At 38.9% G+C, this 26,222-nt stretch overlaps 1 protein-coding gene across 1 annotated transcript in view; it reads right to left on the reverse strand.

The window, feature by feature from the left end:
- ITFG1 (integrin alpha FG-GAP repeat containing 1) overlaps positions 1-26,222 on the reverse strand; it is a 298,770-nt gene that overhangs the window by 213,968 nt on the left and 58,580 nt on the right. Inside the window, exons 7-8 of the mRNA XM_069549789.1 lie at positions 14,406-14,467; positions 1,668-1,749 (exon numbers count right to left, since the gene is read on the reverse strand). Coding sequence (XP_069405890.1) covers positions 1,668-1,749; positions 14,406-14,467 — 144 coding nt within the window. The remainder of the gene's footprint in view (positions 1-1,667; positions 1,750-14,405; positions 14,468-26,222) is intronic.

Consider the following 26,222-nt stretch of genomic DNA (forward strand, 5'->3'; position numbering starts at 1 on the left):
AAAAAACATCAGAATTGGTGAATTTTTGTGTAGCTACTTTAATATTAAAGATGGAAGAAAACAAGCAACATTTTTGCTTTATTATTTCAAGAAAGGTAAAAACGAGCTGAAAAGCAAAAAAAAAAAAAATTGTGCAGTGTATCGAGGTGTTGTGACTGACTGAACATGTCAAAAGTGGTTTGCAAATTTCATGCTAGAGATTTCTCATTGGACAACGAGCCATGGTCTGGTAGACCTGTTGACACTGACAGCAATCAAATAGAGACATTAACTGAGAACAATCAATGTAATGCTTCAAGGGAGATAACTGACATACTCAAAATACCCAAATCAAGATTTCCTTGGAGGTCCAGTATTAAGACTCCATACTTCAAAGCAGGAGGGCATGAGTTTGATCCCTGGGTGGGAAACCAGGATCCTGAATGCTGCACAAGGTGGCCAAAAAATAATAATTATTAATAATAATAATCCAAATCAAGCACTGGAAATCATTTGTACCAGCTTGGTTATGGTTACTGCTTTCATGTTTGAGTTCCATCTAAGTGGGGGGGGGGGGGGGGGGCGGGGAACCAACACTGACCATATTTCTGCATGCAGTTCTCTACTTAAACATAACAAAAACGTTCTGTTTTTAAAACAAACTGTTGATGGGCAATGAAAAGTGGATAGTGTATAATAACAGGGAACAGAATAGATCATGAGGCAAGTGAAAGGAAACACCACCAATCACACAAAAGGCTGGTCTTCATCCAAAGAAGGTGATGCTGTGTATGTGGTGGGATTGGAAGGGAGTCTTCTATTATGAGTTACTTCTGGAAAACCAAACAATTAATTCCAACAAGTACTGCTCCCCATTAGACCAACTGACAGCAGCATTTGAAGAAAAGCATCCAGATTAGTCAACCGAAAACACATATTCCATCAGGATAATGCAAGACTGCATGTTTCTTTGAAGACCCAGCAAAAACTGTTACAGCTTGGCTGGGAAGTTCTGATTCATCTGCTATACCCACCAGATATTATACCCTTGGATTTCCATTTATTTCAGTCTTTACAAAATTCTCTTAAAGGAAAAAATTTCAATTCCCTGGAAGACTGTAAAAGGCACTTAGAAGAGTTCTTTGCACAAAAAGTTTTGGGTAAGTGGAATTAGGAAGTTGCTTGAAAAGTGGCAGAAGGTAGTGGAACAAAAAGCTGAATATGCTGTTCAATAAGTTCTTGGTAAAAACAGAAATGTGTTTTCACTTAAAAACTGAAGGAACTTGGCCAACCCAATAGGAAAGACCTGAAAACATGTCACTTATAATACTATGATGCACGTATGTGTGTGCTCAGTTGCTATGTTGTGTTCAACTCTTTGCTACCCCATGGACTGTAGCCTGCCAGGCTCCTTTGTCTAAGGGATTTTCCAGGCAAGAATACTGGAGTGGGTTGCCATTTACTACTCCAGGAGATCTTCCCAACTCCGCAACTGAACCTGAATCTCCTGTGTCTCCTGAGTTAGAAAGTAGATTATCACTGTGCCACCTGGGAAGCCCCAATCCTATGATAGGCATCTTTTATATCTGTAATTGATCTGAAGATACTTAAGTTATTTTCAGATGTAGAGAATTAATATGACTAGGTCAGAGAGACGAGGAGACTTGCAAAGACAAAAACAATCTTACCAAAGTCGGCAAATGCTGACTGTCCCACCACCATCATATTTTGAGGTTTTTCAAGAACAGTACTGAGAGAGAAATTTCCATCCTGTTAGAAGCAGAAAGTTATGGATTAGATCATTTTTCAAGTGTGAAACAAAGCATTTTAAAATTTTACTATTATTTTTTAAACTTTTTATTTTGTATTGGAGTATAGCTGATTGACAATGTTGTGATAGCTTCAGGTGGACAGCAAAGGGACACTGCCATTCATATCTAGCCATTCTCTCCCAAACTCCCCTCCCATCCAGGCTGCCATATAACATTGAGCAGAGTTCCCTAAGCTATACAGTAGGTCCTCTGAAACAAAGTATTTTAATGAAAGCAGGGAAATAAACAATTTAAGACTTTTGTACTCCAAAAAATCATCCCACTTTTTATCATAAAATGAAAGAAACTGCTGTGAGCTGAAGATGCACATCCGGAGATGTGCTTCCCATGCTGTCAGCTCAGGGATGATCTCTCTCTCTTTACTCTCTGTCACTAAGTCAGGTCTGACTCTCTGCGACATTATGGACTGTAGTCCACCAGGCCACGTTGTCCATGGGATTTCCCAGGCAAGCATACTGGAGTGGGTTGCCTTTTCATTCTCTGGGGGATATTCCTGACCCAGGGATTCAACCTGCATCTCCTGCTTGGCATGTGAATTCTTTATCACTGAGCCTTCTGTGAAACCGTCAGGTATGATGTGTGTGTGTTGTGTGCTAAGTCACTTTAGTTGTGTCCAACTCTTTGAGACCCAGAGCCCGCTAAGCTCCTCTGTCCATAGGATTTTCCAGGCAAGGATACCAGAGTGGGTTGCTATTTCTTCTCCAGGGGATATTCCTGACCCAGAGACTGAAAGGCATCTCTTATGTTTCCTGAATTGGAAGGTAGGTTCTTTACCACTAGCATCACTTGGGAAGCTCTCTTTCCTAAATCATCATCATAATTTCAGACAGAATGAGTGTCTTCTACTTTCAAGTACCATGGAAGGTTTTGGGAATATCAGTGAAAGTCGCTCAGTCATGTCCAACTCTTTGCAACCCCATGGACTATACAGTCCACGAAATTCTCCAGGCTAGAATACTGGAGTAGTCTTTCCCTTCTCCAGGAGATCTTCCTAACCCAGGGATCAAACCCTAGTCTCCTGCATTGCAGGTGGATTTTTTTTTTTTTTACCAGCTGAGCCACAAGGGAAGTACAAAGAAGTATATAAAATAGTTTCTACCCGAAAGAGCTAACAGTCCAGTTGGAAGATAAGATAAAAGTCAAGAAAAGAGAATTTTTGAAGGCAGGCAACATATAAGTGGTATGAGTAAGTAGGAAAGATACTATGTTTTACAAATTTCAAGAAAGAACATTCTGTTGGGGGTTAATTAGGTAAAGATATTCAAATGAGATGAGAATTACATTAATCTTCAATGGCTCATTCATACCGACACTATCAGAAAGGGAGCAAAGGAGTACAATAGCTGATGTGTCCAACCAGAGGTGGCTAAGCTAAACAAAAAAGGAGAACTCCTCAGAGATCTTTTGCTTCAGTTACTCTTACCAAAACAGAATATCTGGTTTACAAAAATAATATGCATTTCTTTAAATTATTATCTTTCCTTTCTATAATTTTATATTAGAACATAAGAAAAATAAACCAAAACATTGCATTTAGGTTTTAAGCTCTTAGTTTTAAAGCTCTTCTCTTACCACTGATTTCTCTTTTAACTATTTTAACCCTGATTCTTACATGCTTCATATAGAAAACTATATATTTAAAAATATTTAAAAAATTTAAACCATTTTTCTCCTTTGTTCCTCTAAAGATACTGCAATCTGTAAGTTATTTCTGAAGAAATCATCTTCAGCATTTTCAGAGACGGGCAATGCTACCCAGAAAGCATTAAGACTAAATGCCTGAGGAACATGAGTAAGTAACGTTTGTCTTGTGACAGGCAGTTTTCCAGCGATTTTAACTCTCCATCATCCACATGCAGAAACACGTCTCTCTTACCATTATTAAAGTATCTGATACACTTTTGAAAGATTTTTCTATGGAAATCATATTTATGTAAGTGTCTTAAAACTTAGGATAACCCTCCAGTCTTGCTGAGTACCTGATGTTATACTAAAGATGCATCAAAGTTGCCAAATTTGTGAATGAAGTATCAAATGAATTTGCATTCTAGAAAGAGTACAGCATCAGGTACAAAGAAGACACAATTATTCTTGAATAAATGGAAAAACCACTCTAAAAATACATCAGCCACATATTACATAAAGCTGAATATCAACCTATTCTACTGGCTCAAGTGAATAAATTACTCCGGTGAAGTTCTGTTAAACGTAATAAAATATATTTAGAAATGTTTCCAGATGCAGGTATATTTTGGAAATACAGGCAAATTCTGCTTAAGATCACTGCAATAAACTAAGTATTGCAATAAACCAAGGCACAGGAATATTCTGGTTTCCCAGTGGATGTAAAAGTTATACTACACTGTGCTCTATTAAGTGTACAATAGCATTCATTATGCCTAAAAAATGTACATACTTTGATTAAAAAATACTTTACTGTTAAAAAAAATACTAACCATCATTGCAAGCCTTTAGCAAGCTGTAATCTTTTTGTAATAGCAACATCAAAGAACAATAATACAAATTAAATACTATGGGAAAAGCTTGAAATATTGTGAGAATTACCAAAATGTGACATAGAAGACATGAAGTGACCAAGTGCTATCAGAAAAAAACGGTGCTGATATACTTACTTGACACAGGGGTGCCAGATTTTCAATTTATGGGGAAAAAAAAAAGTATTATCTGTGAAGTGTAATAAAGTGAAACAGAATAAAATAAGGTAGGCTTGCATACATGGTAGATTTGGTGGATAGAGTGCCTGAAGAACTATGGACGTAAGTTCATACACACTCCTGTAAGTTTGTACAGGAAGCAGTGACTGAAACCACCCCCCCACAAAAAGAAACGCAAGAAGCCAAAGTAGTTGCCTGATGAAGTTTTACAAATAGCTGAGGAAAAAAAAGTGAAAGGCAAGAGAGAGAGAAAGATATACCCAGCTGAATGCAGAATTTCAGAGAATAACAAGGAGAGATAAGAAAGCCTTCTTAAGTGAACAATGCAAAGAAATAGAGGAAAACAACAGAATGGGAAAGACTAGCAATCTCTTCAAGAAAACTGGAAACATCAAGGGAACATGTCATGCAAGGATGGGCATAATAAAGGACTGAAATGGCAAGGACCTAATGGAAGCAGAAGAGTCTAAGAAAAGGTGACAAGAATACAAAGAAGAATAATACAAAACAGGTCTTAACGACCTGGATAACTACAGTGATGTGGTCACTCACCTAGAGCTGGATATTCTGGAGGGTGAAGTCAAGTGGGCCTTAGGAAGCATTACTATGAACAAAGCTAGTGGAGGTGATAGAATTCAAGACATTTAAACCCTAATAGATGATGTTGTTAAAGTGCTGCACTCAATATGTGAGCCAGCTTGGAAAACTCAGCAGTGGCCAAAAGATTGGAAAAATTCAATTTTCATTCCAATCTCAAAAAAGAGTAATGTCAAAGAATGCTCAAACTATCATACAAGCACAATCATTTCACGTGCTAGCAAAGCTAAGCTTCAAGAGTAGGTGAACGGAGAGCTTCTAGATGTACAAGCTGGGTTTCAATGAGGAAAGGAACCAGAGCATTCCCTGAATCATGAAAAAAGCAAGGGAATTCCAGAAAAACATCTATTTCTCCTTCATTGACTACATGAAAGCCTTTGATTGTGTGGATCACAACAAACTGTGGAAGATTCTTAAAAGACTAGAGTACCAGACCACCTTACCTGTCTCTTGAGAAACCTGTATGCAGGTGAAGAAGCAATAGTTAGAACCAGATATGGAACAATGGACTGGTTCAAAAATTCGGAAGGGAGTTTAAGACAGGTTGTATTTTGTCACCTTGTTTATTTAACTTCTATGCAGGTATTTTTATAATGTCAGTCCTGTACTTCTGAGCTGCAAATACTTTTTCATGGGCTGCCATTTGAGACTCATCTACTACACTGTGGCCTATTCTGTACCGTGCTGTTCTTACTGACCTTCACTATAGTCTTTCAATCCAAAACTGGGCCAACGTATTGCCACAATTATGTCCTTCACCTTTCACCTAATTGGACTCTGGAATGTCTGTGCAATGATTTAAAGGCACAAGTTTTAGAGACAAGATTTCCTAGTTCAAATTCTAGCTCCACTGTTTCTAGGTTTGAAGTCTGAGCACGTTAGTTCTAATGTAAGGATCTGTTTCAGTTCAGTTCAGTCGCTCAGTCGTGTGACTCTTTGTGACCCCCACGAACTGCAGGACACCAGGCCTCCCTGTCCATCACCAAACTCATGGCCATCGAGTCGGTGATGCCATCCAGCCATCTTTCATCCTCTGTGGGCACCTTCCCGTCCTGCCACCAATTCCTCCCAGCATCAGTCATTTCCAAGGAGTCAACTCTTTGCATGAGGTGGTCAGAGAACTAGAGTTTCAGCTTTAGCATCATTCCTTCCAAAGAACACCCAGGACTGATCTCCTTTAGAATGGACAGGTTGGACCTCCTTGCAGTCCAAGGAACTCTCAAGAGTCTTCTCCAATACCACAGTTCAAAAGCATCAATTCTTCTGAGCTCAGCTTTCTTCATAGTCCAACTCTCACATCCATACATGACCACTGGAAAAACCATAGCCTTGACTAGACGGACCTTTGTTGGCAAAGTGATGTCTCTGCTTTTGAAAATGCTGTTTCGGTTGGTATAACTTTCCTTCCAAGGAGTAAACGTCTTTTAATTTCATGGCTGCAATCACCATCTGCAGTGATTTTGGAGCCCCCCCAAATAAAGTCTGACATTGTTTACACTGTTTCCCCATCTCTTTGCCATGAAGTGATGGGACCAGATGCCATGATCTTCGTTTTCTGAATGTTGAGCTTTAAGCCAACTTTTACACTCTCCACTTGCACTTTCATCAAGAGGCTTTTTAGTTCCTCTTCACTTTTTGCCATAAGGGTGGTGTCATCTGCATATATGAGGTTATTGATATTTCTCCCGGCAATCTTGATTCCAGCTTGTGTTTCTTCCAGCCAGTGTTTCTCATGATGTACTCTGCATAGAAGTTAAATAAGCAGGGTGACAATACACAGCCTTGACGTACTCCTTTTGCTATTTGGAACCAGTCTGTTGTTCCATGTCCAGTTCTAACTGTTGCTTCCTGACCTGCATACAGATTTCTCAAGAGGCAGGTTAGGTGGTCAGGTATTCCCATCTCTTGAAAAATTTTCCATAGTTTATTGTGATCCACACAGTCAAAGGCTTTGGCATAGTCAATAAAGCAGAAATAGATGTTTTTCTGGAATGTTCTTGCTTTTTCCATGATCCAGCGGAGGTTGGCAATTTAATCTCTGGTTCCTCTGCCTTTTCCGAAACCAGTTTGAACATCTGGAAGTTCATGGTTCACGTACTGCTGAAGCCTAGCTTAGAGAATTTTGAGTATTACTTTACTAGTGTGTGAGATGAGTGCAACTGTACGGTAGTTTGAGCATTCTTTAGCATTGCCTTTCTTTGGGACCGGAATGAAAACTGACCTTTTCCAGTCCTGTGGCCACTGCTGAGTTTTCCAAATTTGCTGGCACATTGAGTGAAGCACTTTCATAGCATCATTTTTCAGGATTTGAGATAGCTCAAATGCAATTCCATCATCTCCACTAGATTTGTTCGTAGTGATGCTTTCCAAGGCCCTCTTGACTTCACACTCCAGGATGTCTGGCTCTAGGTGAGTGATCACACCATCGTGATTCTCCGGGTAGTGAAGATCTTTTTTGTACAGTTCTTCTGTGTATTTTTGCCAACTCTTCTTAATATCTTCTGCTTCTGTTAGGTCCATACCAGTTCTGTCCTTTATTGAGCCCATCTTAACATGAAATGTTCCCTTGGTATCTTTAATTTTCTTGAAGAGATCTCTAGTCTTTCCCATTCTGTTCTTTTTCTCTATTTCTTTGCATTGATGGCTGAAGAAGGCTTTCTTATCTCTTCTTGCTATTCTTTGAAATTCTGCATTCAGATGCTTATATCTTTCCTTTTCTCCTTTGCTTTTCACTTCTCTTCTTGGCACAGATATTTGTAAGGCCTCCCCAGACAGCCATTTTGCTTTTTTGCATTTCTTTTCCATGAGGATGGTCTTGATCCCTGTCTTCCGTACAATGTCACGAACCTCCATCCATAGTTCATCGGGCACTCTATCTATCAGATCTAGTCCCTTAAATCTATTTCTCACTTCCACTGTATAATCATAAGGGATTTGATTTAGGTCATACCTGAATGGTCTAGTGGTTTTCCCTACTATCTTCAATTTAAGTCTGAATCTGGCAATAAGGAGTTCATGATTTGAGCCACAGTCAGCTCCCAGTATTGTTTTTGCTGACTGTATAGAGCATGGGCTCCAAAATCACTGCAGATGGTGACTGCAGCCATGAAATTAAAAGACGCTTACTCCTTGGAAGAAAAGCTATGACCAACCTAGACAGCATATTCAAAAGCAGAGACAGTACTTTGCCAACTAAGGTCCATCTAGTCAAGGCTATGGCTTTTCCTGTGGTCATGTATGGATGTGAGAGTTGGACTGTGAAGAAGGCTGAGCGCTGAAGAATTGAGCTTTCGAACTGTGGTGTTGGAGAAGACTCTTGAGAGTCCCTTGGACTGCAAGGAGATCCAACCAGTCCTTTCTGAAGGAGATCAGTCCTGGGTGTTCTGTGGAGGGAATGATGCTAAAGCTGAAACTTCAGTACTTTGGCCACCTCATGCGAAGAGTTGACTCATTGGAAAAGACTCTGATGCTGGGAAGGATTGGGGGCAGGAGGAGAAGGGGATGACAAAGGATGAGATGGCTGGATGGCCTCACTGACTCAATGGACGTGAGTCTGAGTGAACTCCGGGAGTTGGTAATGGACAGGGAGGCCTGGTGTGTTGCGATTCAGGGGGTTACAAAGAGTTGGACACGACTGAGAGACTGAACTGAACTGAACTGAACTGATAGAGCTTTTCTATCTTTGGCTGCAAAGAATATAATCAATCTAATTTCGGTGTTGACCATCTGGTGATGTCCATGTGTAGAGTCTTCTCTTGTGTTGTTGGAAGAGGGCGTTTGCTATGATCAGTTAGTTCTCTTGGCAAAACTTTATTAGCCTTTGCCCTGCTTCATTCCGTATTCCAAGGCCAAATTTGCCTGTTACTCCAGGTGTTTCTTGACTTCTTACTTTTGCATTCCAGTCCCCTATAATGAAAAGGATATCTTTTTTGGGTGTTAGTTCTAAAAGGTCTTGTAGGTCTTCATAGAACCGTTCATCTTCAGCTTCTTCAGTGTTATTGGTTGGGGCATAGACTTGGATTACTGTGATATTGAATGGAAAACGAACAGAGATCATTCTGTCATTTTTGAGATTGCATCCAAATACTGCATTTCAGACTCTTTTGTTGATCATGATGGCTACTCCATTTTTTCTAAGGGATTCCTGCCCACAGCAGTAGATATGATGGTAATCTGAGAAAATTCACCACTTCTCGTCCATTTTAGTTCGCTGATTCCTAGAATGTCGATGTTCACTCTTGCCATCTCCTGTTTGACCACTTCCAATTTGCCTTGATTCATGGACCTAATATTCCAGGTTCCTATGCAATATTGCTCTTTACAGCATTGGATCTTGCTTGTATCACCAGTCATATCCACAACTGGTTACTGTTTTTGCTTTGGCTCCATCCCTTTATTCTTTCTGGAGTTATTTCTCCACTGATCTCCAGTAGCATATTGGGTACCTACCAACCTGGGGAGTTCCTCTTTCAGTATCCTATGATTTTGCATTTTCATATTTGCTTTTTTCTAAAATGGACTTTTATAAAGTTTTTGTGAAGATTAGTAAAATAATGCATATAAAGTGCTTACCAGTTTAGCATGTGCACAAATATGTCCTTAGTCAACATTAACAGTTATTGACTAGGAATGCTAGTACTAATACTATTATATCTGCTATCCATCACTGAAGCAGCTGAGCACACTGCCATTGACAGGAGAGTTGACATTTTCTGCTAGAACTCCAATCACAGGTGCTATGTTGTAATAAGTATCCTTTCAGGGATGACCACCTATGCTTTGGCCTGCAGGTTTTAACATTTAGTATTTAAACTCCCATATATATAATGTTAAAAACGGTCAGGAAGCAACATATGATGACTATCATTGTATCTGCATCTTTATTCACATAAAACAATGGTTCTCGACTTAAGGTGTGCTTATTCTCCAGAGGACATTGGGCAATGTAGCGGGATATTTTGACTGTTTCAAGTGGGAAGTGCCTTCTAGAACCTAAGTGAACAGAGGCCAAGGATACTGCTAAACAAGTTAAAGGACAGATCTCTACAATAAAGACTCATCTGGCCTACGGCCAGTAGATAGTCAACATCATTAATTATTAGAGAAATACAAATCAAAACTATGACGAGGGACCACCTCACACCAATCAGAATGGCCATCATTAAAGTCTACAATAAAACTCTGGAGAGGGCGTGGAGAAAAGGGAACCCACCTACACTGTTGGTGGGGATGTAAACTGGTATAGCCACTGGAAAATAGTATGGAGGTTCCTCAGAAAATGGAGCCACATATGATCCAGCAATCCCACTCCTGGGCATAAACCCAGACAAAACTATAACTTAAAAAGATACAGGCACTCCCCTATGTTCATAACAATCCTCATACTAATAAAATGATTGTTGTAAGTTTTGTAAGAATTTTCATAAGTGTTAAGTTTTGTAAAATGGGAGGATCACTTTTAATTAGTGACTGGACAATTTGCAGTAACATTGACCGAAAAGCCCTAAAAACATATAAAACTGTATTAGCTAGTAGGGGAATACGAGCTGCAGCAAATGTTTTTAGTCAGCTGTGGTGTCCACAGCCCCACAGTAGATACTCTAGGAAATCAGAAATTAACCGAAGACAAGGAGGAGTGCTAAGATGTGAGTGTAGGCAACTCTGACTGATGTGATAAGATGTACTAACCCCATGTTACAAGGAGTTAAAAAAACAGAGCAGTTGCTTCCATTTGGTCCACCCAGGATTATTAGGGAAGGCTTTAAGGAAGACGTGGTATTTGAAATGGCTAATGCAGATGAGCAGGATTTTAGTGGTTGAAAGAAAAGGAAGAGTAGGGAAAGGATATGCAGAGGAAACAGAGGACATAGAGTAGAAACTGGCTGATTTGGGCCAGAATACGGAAAGATATTGGAAGATTAGCTTTGCACAAGATCAGCAAAGGCCTTGACTCCTAAACTAAGTAGTTTGATCTTTTAAACATTTTTTGAGCAGTTGCTTCCATTTGGTCCACCCAGGATTATTAGGGAAGGCTTTAAGGAAGACGTGGTATTTGAAATGGCTAATGCAGATGAGCAGGATTTTAGTGGTTGAAAGAAAAGGAAGAGTAGGGAAAGGATATGCAGAGGAAACAGAGGACATAGAGTAGAAACTGGCTGATTTGGGCCAGAATACGGAAAGATATTGGAAGAATAGCTTTGCACAAGATCAGCAAAGGCCTTGACTCCTAAACTAAGTAGTTTGATCTTTTAAACATTTTTTGAGAAGCTTAAGTCCTAAAGGTTTTAGGACTGAGAGTGAGATAAATAGAGCTTTCATTGTTGCAATTAATCTGGATATTGCATAGCAGATGGAAAATCTGGAGATGGGGAAATAAGTAGAATTTACTATATCCGGGGAAACGGATGATTTAAGGAGTGGAATGTTGGGGACAGGTAAGGGATAGATATGAGAACACAGAATGCCTACCTAATAGAAAAGACAAAGGAAGGTCTAATTGGGAACAGGAAAAGATATTATTTTAGATAAGAGATATATCAAGGAAATGATTAGAAATGTAGGACTAGTAATCAAGGAAGAGAACAGAGAAGTATCATGAAAGGAAAGAGTTAAGAGAAGAATGGCAAATCAAGACCTGTGAATAAACACCCATCACCCTTTAAGTTAGAAATTTTCAGTCTTGGCCCTTTTAGGCCAGATGATTTTTTTTCTTCCTTCCTTTTTTTTTTAAATAGAGTTGATTTACAGTGTTGTGCCAATCTCTGCTATATAGCAAAGTGACTCCATTATACACAGATATACATTCTTTTTTTAATATTCTTTACATTTTGGTTTATCTCAGGAGATTAGATAGTTTCCTGTGCTATATACAGTAGGACCTTGTTGTTTATCCACTCTGAATGTAATAGTTTGCATTAAACAACTCCAAATTTCCAGTCCTCCCCTTTAGCAACCACAAGTCAGATCTCTATGTCTGTGAGTCTATTCCTGATTTATAGGTAGGTTCATTTGTGCCACATTTTAGATTCCACGTATAAGTGATATCATATATGTCTATCAGACTTACTTCACTTAATATGAGAATCTCTAGTTGTTGCAAATAGCATTATTTCATTCTTTTTTAGGTCTGAGTAATATTCCATTATATATATACACATACACCACATCTTTAACCATTCATCTGTCAATGGACATTTAGGTTTTTCCCATGTTTTGGCAATTGTGAGTTATGTATGAACTTTGTTATGGTTCATAGCTATAAGAATTATTATGGTTATTGCTACCAAATGACTGCTATGTTATTCCTACCAAATGGAAGTAATTGCTCTGTTTTTTAAGTCCTTGTAACATGGGGTTAGTACATCTCATTACATCAGTCACAGTTGCCTACACTCACATCTTAGCCCTCCTCCTCATCTTCTGTTAATTTCTGATCTCCCAGAGCATCTACCGTGGCTGTGCACACCACAGCTGACGAAAAAGATTTGCTGCAGCTCATATTCTTCTACTAGCTAATACGGCTTTATACGTTTTGAAGGCTTTTTGGTCAATTAATGCGTTATTGCAACTTGTCCAATCACTAGTTAAAAATGATTCTCCCATTTTACAAAACTTAAACTTTATCTGAACTAGTTAATTTTGCGTCTACATTCTCCTTAATTTGTACTAATGAGTTTTATATTACTGATAACACAAACACCATGTGGATCCAGCTATTTTACCACAAGAAAAATCTTTAATCTCTATTGGGAAACAGACAATTCATTAATTTTGTTTAAAGAAAATAACAAAGGGAAAAAAGATCCCCTCCAAAATCTAGTCTCTTCATGATTTTTCTCCTGTGAAAGTTGCTTCATTTTATTACCTTTAAATCATTTTATTACCTTTAAATCAGCCTAAGCTAAGAGGAAATAAAATACTTAAAAGTAGTCCTTGATTATATAAATATATATTTATTAATAATGAGGCTTTTCTCTCCCAGATGGATATTAATAATCAATCAAAATGACTGATTTTCTCACGTTCTAAAACCTCAAGATTCACTTGATTTCAAGGTCACCTGAAAATGAATATCCCCTACTAGTGGAAGATTTCATAGACAGTAACCATTAAGAATATAACAACTGTATTTCTATCATCAGAAAAACAAATACAACTACATTTTAAAAAGATGTACATTAAACAGAGATAAATCTTTCCAGTGTAGAAGCCTTTCTTTTTTCTCCTTGCCTCATTAAAAGAGAAAGAAGGATTAGATTGCTTAGTTGAGGTGTAGTTAGTAATATTCAAAAGCCCTAATTTTATCTAAACAAAGCTCTTCCCCTCTTTCTATTTTCCTCCTATGAAGAAATCTGAGTTATGACTCTGCTGTAAGAGATGGCAAATAATGAATCTTCTTCCATGGGCTTGTGCTTTATATTTTTAAAGATCTGTTTATTGTTCATGAGTATTTTAACAAAAATCTCTTAAAATGCAATGGGTTTAATTTGGATTGAATAAAAGATAATCTAGAGTAAATAGCTGGGAAATCAAGTGATCTCAAACAAAAATTCAGTGTCTACTGTGGGCCAGGTACTTTACACAAATTGTTTCCTTTTAATCTTCACAGTCTATGAAACAGACATTCTTACTTCTGTTTCCCATATGAGAAAAGTGAGGTTTAATACTTGACCATTATTTAATGAATGTCACTCAGTTGGCCAATTTGGCCTGTCCTCAAATCCTATACTCTATTATTTGAATTTTAAAACTTGGGGTAGTCTAGTCTGCATTAATTCATCTTTCATATAATCTACCTCAAGCTAAAAATAAAATAAAACCATGATACCAGTTTGGGAATATTCTACTTGGAATTAAAAAAAATACTGGGGAAGGATCGTTAATCCTGGGCAACTTGGCAGTAAATTTAGTGACTGTTGTTCTTATTTTTTTTTTTACAGAAGACTGAAGGCAAAGAGGAAAAATAAGTCTTTTAAAAGGGGTTTTCTTCAACAAACCATCATGCTGACAAATTAAATGACAGGCACCTCTCTCACCAGCTGACAGCCTAGCAGGGTCCCTGTTAACATGTGCATTAGGGCAGGCTGACTGGTTTAATTGGCAGTCATGCTTAAAAACCTGCAGAGGAATTGATGCTGAATGAATCATTTCCATCAGCAATATTCAGCAGTTTGAATGCAGCAATGCAACCAAAAGCTCTTAAAACTGTTCTATTTATTGTTGAAATCAATCGACCAAGTGATTACTTTCATTTTATTTTCTAAAACTGTGTTTTTCATTGAAAGCCATCATTTAAAAATGCTTAAAGGAAAAGATTTCTTACCAGATTTTCCCATATCTCAAACTGGAAGGTACTAGATGCAGATAATGTCGTGAGGAATAAATCTAGGAGGAAAATTACAGAATTGTAAGCTTTGTTACTGATGTGTACATTTAAACAGGAAGAAATACAATACATAAAAACAGTTATAATACAGTTGTATTTACACACATTTAAAATTTTATATATATACATATATTTATGCACATCAAATGATGCTTATTGACAGTTTATAAGATCTAGATCTAAGCAACATCAATGATGGGTAATGTGACTCCTTACAAGTTCAACAAGGAATGCTATCAGTATTTTTTTTTTTTTCCTAAGCACAAGGCATGTAGGATCTTATTTCCCTGACCAGGGATGAAATCTGTGCCCCCCGCAGTAGAATTGTGGAGTCTTAACTGCTGGACACCAGGAAAGTCTCTAAACTTTATTTTAATGTGCTTGATCCATCAAAGAAACTAAAGCAGATGACCCTGTATTAACACAATTAAAGAAAATGAATTTAAAGGGAGCATTTAGTATTAGTCATTCAAAGGCATTCTTTACTTTTTTTTTCTTTCATAACTCTAGTTCATTTTCTTATGGCAATATTTTTTAAAGTACCAATATAATCTCAGATAGGTCTCTTAAGCTAAAAAAAATATTTTTCTATAATGACAATTGATAGTTCCACAGCTAGTCCCACTGTTCCTAATGGATACATCATCCTAAGCAAAGAAAACAAGACAATTAAAGACCACCTGTATATTCTTTCTGGTAGATTGAAAGGGATAAGAATTATAGAATGAAACAACAAAAATATGTTTTAGGGACCAGTGCTACCCTACACAATGATGCAATTAAATGCATCTTTTTAAACATTTTATATTTTTTAATTAACATCTTTTTGAAGGATAATTGCTTTACAGAATTTTGCTGTTTTCTGTCAAATCTCACCAAGAATCAGCCATAGGTATACATACATCCCCGCTCTTTTGAACCTCCCTCCTATCTCCCTCCCGATCCCACTCCTCTAGATTGATACAGACCCTGTTTGAGTTTCCTGAGCCATACAGCAAATTCTCATTGGCTATCTGTTTTACATATGGTAATGCAAGTTTACATGTTACCCTTGCCATACATCCCATCCTCTCCTCCCCTCTTCCAATGTACATAAGTCTATTCATATGTCTGTTTCTCCACTGTTGCCTTGTAAATAAATTCTTCAGAATCATTTTTCTAGATTCCATATGTATGTGTTAGAATACAAAATTTACTTTTCTCTTTTTGACCTACTACAACTGTATAATAGGTTCTAGGTTCATCCACCTCATTAGAACTGATTCAACTGGCGTTCCTTTTTATGGCCAAGTAATATTCCATTGTACCACTACTTCTTTATGCATTCATCTGTCGATGGACATATAGGCTGCTTCCATGTTCTAGGTATTGTAAATAGTGCTGCAATGAACAATGGGATACATGAGTCTCTTTCAATTTCAATTTTCTCAGGGTATATGCCTAGAGGTGGGATTGTTGGGTCATATGGTGGTTTTACTCCTAGTTTTTTAAAAGAATCTCCATACCATCTTCCCATAGTGGCTATATCAATTTACATTCCCACCAAAAGTGCAGAAGCATTCCCTTTTCTCCATAACCTCCCCATGGAGGTTATGGAAAAAGACTTTTTGATGACGGCCATTCTGACTGGTGTGAAGTGATATCTCATTGAAGTTTTGATTTGCATTTCTCTAATAATGTATAGGGGACTGGAATGCAAAAGTACGATGTCAGAAAACACCTGGAGTAACAGGCAAATTTGGCTTTGGAATGCGGAATGAAGCAGGGCAAAGACTAATACAGTTTTGCCAAGAAAATGCACTGGTCATAGCAAACACCTTCTTCCAGCAACACAAGAGAAGACTCTACACATGGACATCACCAGATGGTCAACACCGAAATCAGACTGATTATATTCTTTCCAGCCAAAGATGGAGAAGCTCTATACAGTCAGCAAAAATAAGACCGGGAGCTGACTGTGGCTCAGATCATGAACTCCTTATTGCCAAATTCAGACTGAAATTGAAGAAAGTAGGGAAAACCACTAGACCATTCAGGTATGACCTAAATCAAATCCCTTATGATTATACAGTTGGAAGTGAGAAATAGATTTAAGGGACTAGATCTGACAGACAGAGTGCCTGATGAACTACGGACTGAGGCTCCTAACACTGTACAGGAGACAGGGATCAAGATCATCCCCATGGAAAAGAAATGCAAAACAGCAAAATGGCTGTCTGGGGAGGCCTTACAAATAGCTGTGAAAAGAAAAGAAGTGAAAACCAATGGAGAAAAGGAAAGATATAAGCATCTGAATGCAGAGTTCCAAAGAATAGCAAGGAGAGATAAGAAAGCCTTCCTCAGTGATCAGTGCAAAGAAATAGAGGAAAACAACAGAATGGGAAAGACTAGAGATCTCTTCAAGAAGATTAGAGATAACAAGGGAACATTTCATGCAAAACACACGATCGATAAAGGACAGAAATGGTATGGACCTAACAGAAGCAGAAGATATTAACAAGAGTTGGCAAGAATACACAGAAGAACTGTACAAAAAAAATCTTCAAGACCAAGAAAATCATGATGGTGTGATCACTCACCTGGAGCCAGACATCCAGGAATGTGAAGTCAAGTGGGCCTTAGAAAGCATCACTATGAACAAAGCTAGTAGAGGTGATGGAATTGCAGTTGAGCTATTTCAAATCCTAAAAGATGATGCTGTGAAAGTACTGCACTCAATATGCCAGCAAATTTGGGAAACTCAGCAGTGGCCACAGCACTGGAAAAGGTCAGTTTTCATTCCAATCCCCAAGAAAGGCAATGCCAAAGAATGCTCAAACTACCGTACAATTGCACTCATCTCACGCATTGGAGAAGGAAATGGCAACCCACTCCAGTGTTCTTGCCTGGAGAATCCCAGGGACAGGGGAGCCTGGTGGGCTGCCATCTATGGGGTTGCACAGAGTTGGCCACGACTGAAATGACTTAGCAGCAGCAGCACGCACTAGTAAAGTAATGCTCAAAATTCTCCAAGCCAGGCTTCAGCAATACATGAACCGTGAACTTCCAGATGTTCAAGCTGGTTTTCGAAAAGGCAGAGGAACCAGAGATCAAATTGCCAACATCCACTGGATCATCGAAAAAGCAAGAGAGTTCCACAAAAACATCTATTTCTGCTTTATTGACTATGCCAAAGCCTTTGACTGTGTGGATCACAACAAACTGTGGAAAATTCTGAAAGAGATGGGAATACCAGACCACTTGACCTGCCTCTTGAGAAACCTGTATGCAGGTCAGGAAGCAACAGTTAGAACTGGACATGGAACAGCAGACTGGTTCCAAATAGGAAAAGGAGTACGTCAAGGCTGTATATTGTCACCCTGCTTATTTAACTTCTATGAAGGGTATATCATGAGAAACACTGGGCTGGAAGAAGCACAAGCTGGAATCAAGATTGCCGGGAGAAATATCAATAACCTCAGATATGCAGATGACACCACCCTTATGCAGAAAGTGAAGTGGAACTAAAAAGCCTCTTGATGGAAATGAAAAGAGAGTGAAAAAGTTGGCTTAAAGCTCAACATTCAGAAAACGAATATCATGGCATCTGGTCCCATCACTTCATGGCAAATAGATGGGGAAACAGTGTAAACAGTGTCTGACTCTATTTTGGGGCTCCAAAATCACTGCTATGGTGACTGCAGCCATGGAATTAAAAGACGCTTACTCCTTGGAAGAAAAGTTATGACCAACCTAGATAGCATATTCAAAAGCAGAGACATTACTTTGCAAACATAGGTCCATCTAGTCAAGGCTATGGTTTTTCCAGTGGTCATGTATGGATGTGAGAGTTGGACTGTGAAGAAAGCTGAGCACCAAAGAATTGATGCTTTTGAACTGTGGTATTGGAGAAGACTCTTGAGAGTCCCTTGGACTGCAAGGAGATCAAACCAGTCCATCCTAAAGGAGATTAGTCCTGGGTGTTCATTGGAAGGAATGATACTAAAGATGAAACTCCAGTACTTTGGCCATCTGATGCGAAGAGTTGACTCATTGGAAAAGACTCTGATGCTGGGAGGGATTGGGGGCAGGAGGAGACGGGGATGACAGAGGATGAGATGCCTGGATGGCATCATTGACTTGCTGGACATGATTTTGAGTGAACTCCGGGAGTTGGTGATGGACAGGGCGGCCTGGGGTGCTGCGATTCATGGGGTCGCAAAGAGTCGGACATGACTGAGCGACTGAACTGAACTGAATAATGTACAGTGTCTTCATTAGTTGTTTCATTGCTAAGTCGCTTCAGTCGTGTCCAACTCTGTGCGACCCCATAGACAGCAGCCCACCAGGCTTCCCCGTCCCTGGGATTCTCCAGGCAAGAACACTGGAGTGGGTTGCCATTTCCTTCTCCAAGGCATGAAAGCGAAAAGTGAAAGTGAAGTCGCTCAGTGCTGTCCGACTCTTGGGGACCCCATGGACTGCAGCCTACCAGGCTCCTCCACCCATGGGATTTTTCAGGCAAGAGTACTGGAGTGGGGTGCCATTCTGTGTACAGTTCGTCTCCTTGGGTAAATTTTTTCTACATATTTAATTCTTTTTGTTGCAATGGTGAATGGGATTGACTCCTTAATTTCACTTTCTGATATTTCCATGTATTGATTTTGTATGGTGCAACTTTGCTAAATTCACTGATTAGCTCTAATAATTCACCGATACTACCTTTAGGGTTTTCTATGTGCAGTATCATGTCGTCTGCAAACAGTGAGAGCTTTACTTCTTCTTTTCCAATCTGGATTGCGTTTATTTCTTTTTCTTCTCTGATTGCTGGAGCTAGGACTTCCAGAACTCGGTTGAATAACAGTGACAAAAGTGGACACTCTTTTCTTGGTCCTGATTGTAGGGGGAATGCTTTCAGTTTTTCCACATTGAGAATAGTATTTGCAGTAAGCTTATCATGTATGGCCTTTATTATGTTGAGGTAGGTTCCCTTTTTTGAAGTGTTTTAATCATAAATGGGTGCTGAATTCTGTCAAAACCTTTTCTGCATCGATTCAGATTATCATGATTTTTATGTTTCAATTTGTTAATATGGTGTATCAGACTGATTTGCACATATTGAAAAATCCTTGCATCCTTGCAATAAACCCAACTTGATCATGGTGTATGAGCTTTTTGATGTGTTGCTGAATTGTGTTTGGTAAAATTTTGTTGAGGATATTTGTATTTATGTTCATCAGTGTTATTGGCCTATAGTTTTCCTTTTTTGTGTTGTCTGTCTGGTTTTGGTATTGGGGTGATGGTGGCCTTGTGGGATGAGTTTGGAAGTGTTCCTTCCTCTGAAATTTTTTGAAATAGTTTTAGAAGGACAGGCATTAGCTCTTCTCTAAATATTTGAAATAATTCTCCTGTGAAGTCATGTGGTCCTGGGCTTTTATTTTTGGGGAGATTTTGAATCACAGCTTCAATTTCAGTGCTTATAATTGGGTGGTTATAATTTCTATTTTGTCCTGGTTCAGGCTTGGAAGATTGAACTTTTCTAAGAATCTGTCCATTTCTTCCAAGTTATCTATTTCATTGCCATATAGTTTTTCATAATAGTCTCTTATAATACTTTGTGTTTCTTCATTATCTGTTGTAATCTCTCCTTTTTCATTTCTAATTTTGATTTGATTCTTCTCTCGTTTTTTCTTAATGAGTCTGGCTAAAGGTTTGTCAATTTTGTTTATCTTCTCAAAGAACCAGATTTTAGTTTTTTTATTCTTTACTGTTGTTTCTTTCATTCCTTTTGCATTTATTTCTGCTCAGATCTTTATGATTTCTTTCCTTTGACTACTTTTGGGGATTTTCTGTTCTTCTTTATCCAGTTGGTTTAGGTGTAAAGTTAGGTTTTCTATTCGATGTTTTTCTTGTTTCTTGAGGTAGGATTGTATTGCTATAAACTTCCCTCTCAGGAATGCTTTTGCTCCATCTCATAGGTTTTGAGTTGTCATATTTCCATTGTCATTTCTTTCTAGAGATTTTTTTACTTCCCTTTTGATTTCGTCACTAACCTCTTGGTTATTTAGAAACGTGTTGTTTAATCTTCATGTGTTTGTGTTTCTTACAGTTTTTTTCTTGTAATTGGTATCTAGTCTGATAGCACTGTTATCAGAGAAGACAACTGAAATGATTTCAATTTTCTTAAATTTAGGGTTTAATTTGTGACCAAAGATGTGGTCTATCCTGGAGAATGTTCCATGTGAACTTGAAAAAGTGTATTCTTCTGCATTTGGATGGAATGTCCTGAAGATATTAATGAGGTCAAGCTCATCTAATGTATCATTTAAGAATTGTTTCCTTATTAATTTTCTGTTTTGATGATCTGTCCATTGGTGAGAGTGGGGTGTTGAAATCTACTATTATTGCAGTACTGTTAATTTCCCCTTTTATGTCTGTTAGCAGTTTGTCTTATGTATTGAGGTGCTCCTATGTTGGGCGCATAGACAATTACAATTGGTTTGTCTCTCTCTTGGATTGATCCCTTGATCATTATGTAGTACTGGATGCAATCTCAAAAACGAAAGAAGGATCTCTGTTCGTTTCCAAGGCAAACCATTCAATATGACGGTAATCCAAGTCTATGCCCCACCCAGTAACGCTGAAGAAGCTGAAGTTGAACGGTTCTATGAAGACCTACAAGACCTTTTACAACGAACACCCCAAAAAGATGTCCTTTTCATTATAGGGGACTGGAATGCAAAAGTAGGAAGTCAAGAAACACCTGGAGTAACGGGCAAATTTGGCCTTGAAATGTGGAATGAAGCAGGGCAACGACTAATAGAGTTTTGCCAAAAAAATGCACTGGTCATAGCAAACACCCTCTTCCAACAACACAAGAGAAAAAACTCTACACATGGACATCACCAGATGATCAACACCAAAATCAGGTTGATTATATTCTTTGCAGCCAAAGATGGAGAAGCTCTATACAGTCAACAAAAACAAGACCAGGAGCTGACTGTGGCTCATATCATGAAGTCCTTATTACCAAATTCAGACTTAAATTGAAGAAAGTAGGGAAAACCGTTAGACCATTCAGGTATGACCTAAATCAAATTCTTCTAGGTCTTTGTTAATTGATTCTTGCATTTTCTCCATTTTCCTTTCAAGGTTTTTGATCATCTTTACTATCATTATTCTGAATTCCTTTTTGCCTATTTGCTCATTTATTTGGACTTCTGTGTTTCTAGTTTGTTCCTTCATGTGTGTAGTATTTCTCTTTTTTATTATATATATTTTAAACTTATTGTGTTTGAGGTCTCCTTTTCCCAGGCTTCAAGGTTGAATTCTTTCTTCCTTTTGGTTTCTGCCCCCTAAGGTTGGTCCAGTGGTTTGTGTAAGTTTCCTATAGGGTGAGATCTGTGTTGAGTTTTTGTTTGTTTTTTCTCTGATGAGCAAGGCTGAGTGACAGTGACGTCTGCTGATATTGGATTTGTATTTTTGTTTGTTGTTCAGATGAGGTGCTACTGCACAGGGTGCTACTGGTGGGTGGGTGATGCTGGTTCTTGTATTCACATGGTTTCCTTTGTGTGAGTTCTCACTATTTGATACTCCCTAGGGTTAGTTCTCTGGTAGTCTAGGGTCTTGTAGTCAGTGCTACCATTCCAAAGGCTCAATGCTTGATCTCTTGCTGGGAACAAAGATTCCACAAGTGGTTTGTTATGGTATTAAGTGAGATTAAAACAAATATCCAAAAACGAGAAACTAAAGATGAATCACAAATGGCAGTTAGAAAATTAGGCAAATAATAATTAAAATAATGGAATATACACATATACGCCCAAGAGCAAAGTCAAAACAGCCCAACAAAAATATAGCAGGTTGACCTGGTGAACAAAGGAAATAAAAAATTATATTTACCAGTTAAAAACAAAACTAACTAAAGCACAAACTGGAAAACAAAACTAAAGCAAGGTGGAATAAAGCAATGAAAACAAAACTAACAAATATGTTGAAAGGAAAGGAAGAATAGATATGCAAAGTTAAATAGAGGTAGATGAAGATTTATATACATTAAAGATTAACTACAAGGGAAAAAGAACAGTTGGGAAAGCAAACAAAGGAATAAATGTAGAAAAAATAATAATAGGTTTAGAAAATTAAAAATTTAAATTTAAAAAAGAAACAAAACAAAAAAAAAAGAGGAAAACTCCAGAGACCTGCAGAAGCCCAACACAGAGGCAGAGGTTTATGACACCAATAAAAATGTGACTGAGGAAAAAGAAAGAAAAAAAGGTCAAAAGCTTAACTGGATTTATTAGTGCTAATAAAATCAACAACTACAACAGAAGGGGAAAAAAGGAAAAAAAGAAAAGAAAAGAAAAAATTCAAAAGAATCTACAGAACAAGTCAAAAAAAGGAATAACAAATGTTACTGTTCAGTCACTGCTGTCAGATTTCTTTCCCTTGCTGGGAGTCACAGTCCACCTTAGGATAACCTCCAACACTGTGCTGGTCTCTGGACCTGCTGTGGATGCAGCTCAGATTCTAACCTGGTCTTACTCCTGCGTGTTCTTGGCCTCCAGTGTCCACAGCTATCATAACTAGTACATTTTCTTTTGTGGGAGCTCTCAATAGCCTTTTATATATTCCACGGACAGAAAGTCTGCCTAGTTGATCGTGTGGATTTATGTGCAGCTTGAACCTAGAGAGCATATTAAAAAGCAGACATTACTTTGCCAACAAAGGTCCGTCTAGTCAAAGCTACAGTTTTTCCAGCTGTCACGTACGGATGTGAGAGTTGGACTATGAAGAAAGCTGAGCACCAAGAACTGATGCTTTTGAACCATGGTGTTGGAGAAGACTCTTTAAGAGTTCCTTCGACAGCAAGGAGATCCAATCAGTCCATTCTAAAGGAAAGCAGTCCTGAATATTCACTGGAAGGACTGATGCTGAAGCTGAAACTGCAATACCTTGGCCACCTGATGTGAAGAACTCACTAATTGCAAAAGACCCTCATGCTGGGAAAGATTCAAGGCAGCAGGAGAAAGGGACGACAGAGGATGAGACGACGGTTGGATGGCCTCACCGACTCAATGGACATGAGTTTCAGTAAGCTCCGGGAGTTGGTGATGGACAGGGAGACCTGGTGTGTTGCTGTCCATGGGGTTGCAAAGAGTCGGTGACTGAGTGACTGAACTGAACTGTACAGGTGATGGGAACGTTTTGGGTCTTCTTCCTTAGCCACACTGCCCCTGAGTTTCAATTGTGGTTTTCTTTCCACCTCAGCATGTGGGTCGTCCACAGGGGTTTCCTCCTAAGGCTGCCCCAGAGGACTTGGGTTTAATCTGTGAGAGCCAGGTATGGATGTGCTGCAGCTGCTTGGGTTGCAGGGGTCTGGCAGCACCAGGTATTCAGGGGGGTTGGCAGCTAGGGCAGTAGGAAATATAGTGCTCTAGAAGGGTATGGCAACCACTATTGGCCAATATGCTCCAGTATTCTTTCTTGGAGAAGCCCCCTCCATGACAGAGAAGCCTGGCAGGCCACAGTCTACAGGGTCGCAAAGAGTCGGACATGACCAAAGGTACCCTGCGGGCATAGTTGCCTGTGGCAGCTCTGCCTCAGTGACAGTTGAGCGTGAAAGTGGTGCTACTTGGCTTATGGGGACCCTGGTGGCACCAAGTGTGCAGGGACAAGTACCGCCTCCGCCATAGGAGTTATGGCCTTCTGGTCTTTTTCCGAGCCTCTTGTAGCTGGCAATCAGAAAGCTTCTTTGGCCAGTCTTTCTCTGTAGCTCCATCTGTATAGGCACTTGGAGGGCTCCCTTGCCTAGGGTCCTTCTCTGTAGTTTCTGAAGTCAGGCACATAGAGGGTGCCCTCCTGGCTGGGGTCCTACTCTGTAGACTGGCACTTCAGGCACTTAAAGGGGCCCTACTCTGTAGTTCAGTGCATCAGTCACTTAGAGGAGTACCCTGGGTGGGGTCCTACTATGTACTCAAATGGTCCTACTCAAATGCATCAGGCATTTAATGGGCCAGCCTCTCTAGTGTTCAGCTGCCAATGCTGGCATGTGGGGAGAGAGAGGCTATGGTGATGGCTCCACCCCCTATGTGTGACTCAGCAGTACTGCCTTGCTTCCATGACTGCCTGGCTTTCCTCCACTAGCATTTCCCACCACGATCTCCTACCTCACATCCCCTCAATCTGTTTCTCTGCAGTCAACACCAGCCCTTGCCCTGGGGTTGCTCCATAATCCCTAAACTCCAGCTCCCAGCTACTGCGCCTTCCAGGGGACCAGCATTTTTGTTCGGGGTATGTATGGCTGCAGCAAGTACTCTGATTCTCATTCCATTTAGGCTTCCACAGATCAGCTGTTTCACGCTCAGCCTTAAATGTTTCTCCTCTGACTCAGACAATTGCCCTGATGCGGGGATCAGACCACTGCTTCAGTTCCCCCACCCACAGAGGGCAGGTCCAGTCCTACTAACACTCCCTTTCCCCCCCAGTTCTTTTGTCCTACCAAGTTTTGCACGGTTCTATATATTCTTTTCCACTGGTCAGGTACTCCTGTCCACTCTCAGCTGGTGTTCTGCATGCACTTCTGTGTCTGAAGGAGTATTCCTGATGTATCCGTGGAGAGAAGTGCACTCCACGTCCACCTACTGCTCCACCATCTTGTTCCTCCTCTATTCTTTACTTTTAAAAACAATTATGTATACTACTTTTATATCTTACACATTTTAAGGCAGGCTATATATTTTTAAACGACGGTCTAATCATAATCATATTTTTGCTTTCTCGCTCTAAAAGCAACACTTTACTATATATCATAGTCAGATTTCAGTATTATTTATTAATTTATTTTTAAAAAATATTTATTTTTAATTGGAGAATAACTGCTTTACAGTACTGTGTTGGTTTATACCATATATTAACATGAATCAGCCATAGGTATACATATCTGCCCTCCCTCTGGAACGTCCCTCCCATCTCCTACCCCATCCCACCCCCTCTAGGTTGTCATGGAGCACTGGGTTTGAGCTCCCTATGTCATACAGAAAATTCTGACTGGCAATATGTTTCACATATGGTAATGTATACATTTCAACGTGACTCTCTCAAAGCATCCCACCCTGTTCTTCCTCTACTTTGTCTGTTCTCTGTGTCTCCGTCTCCACTGAATTTCAGCATTATGTTAAATAATAGTATTACAGCACCCACAATCATTAGCACACATGTTAAGTGAGCAATAAACTGTATTTCAAATTTTAAGTAGTACAATTATTTCCATATATTTCAACTAAAAAGTTTTATTCAAAAGTGCAAGAATTTAAAAAAGATGGTTTGAAAAACAGTAGGTTGACATTCAAACAACCTATTAATGCAAAGGCCAGGTAATCTGCAAGTCTATTCTAGCAGCATCATTTATTACTTTTGTGAATGGCAATTTTATTTAATGAACATGAAAGTTTTAAAATGATGAGCTGACTCAAAGGAATATTAAAATGACATCCTTCTACACTTTTAAAAGATGAAAGTGGTATAAAGATCATGACTATCTCAAAGAAAAGGTTTTCTTTTTCATCCCATTAAATATATTTAGGAAACTATCATTCATATGTTTTCTATAAAGGTTTCATATGAATTTAATGAAGCAATTTAAATAATAATCATAATGATAAAGATTTTCATAGAACCCTCTGAAGGCTAAGTAACTTGTTAACTTTTATTATTGTGTGTGCTGCTGTGTGCCTGAGTGCTAAAGCTGCTTCAGTCATGTCCAACTGTTTGCAACCC

This window comes from Ovis canadensis, chromosome 14 (assembly GCF_042477335.2).
Source record: "Ovis canadensis isolate MfBH-ARS-UI-01 breed Bighorn chromosome 14, ARS-UI_OviCan_v2, whole genome shotgun sequence".
Taxonomy (NCBI): domain Eukaryota; kingdom Metazoa; phylum Chordata; class Mammalia; order Artiodactyla; family Bovidae; genus Ovis; species Ovis canadensis.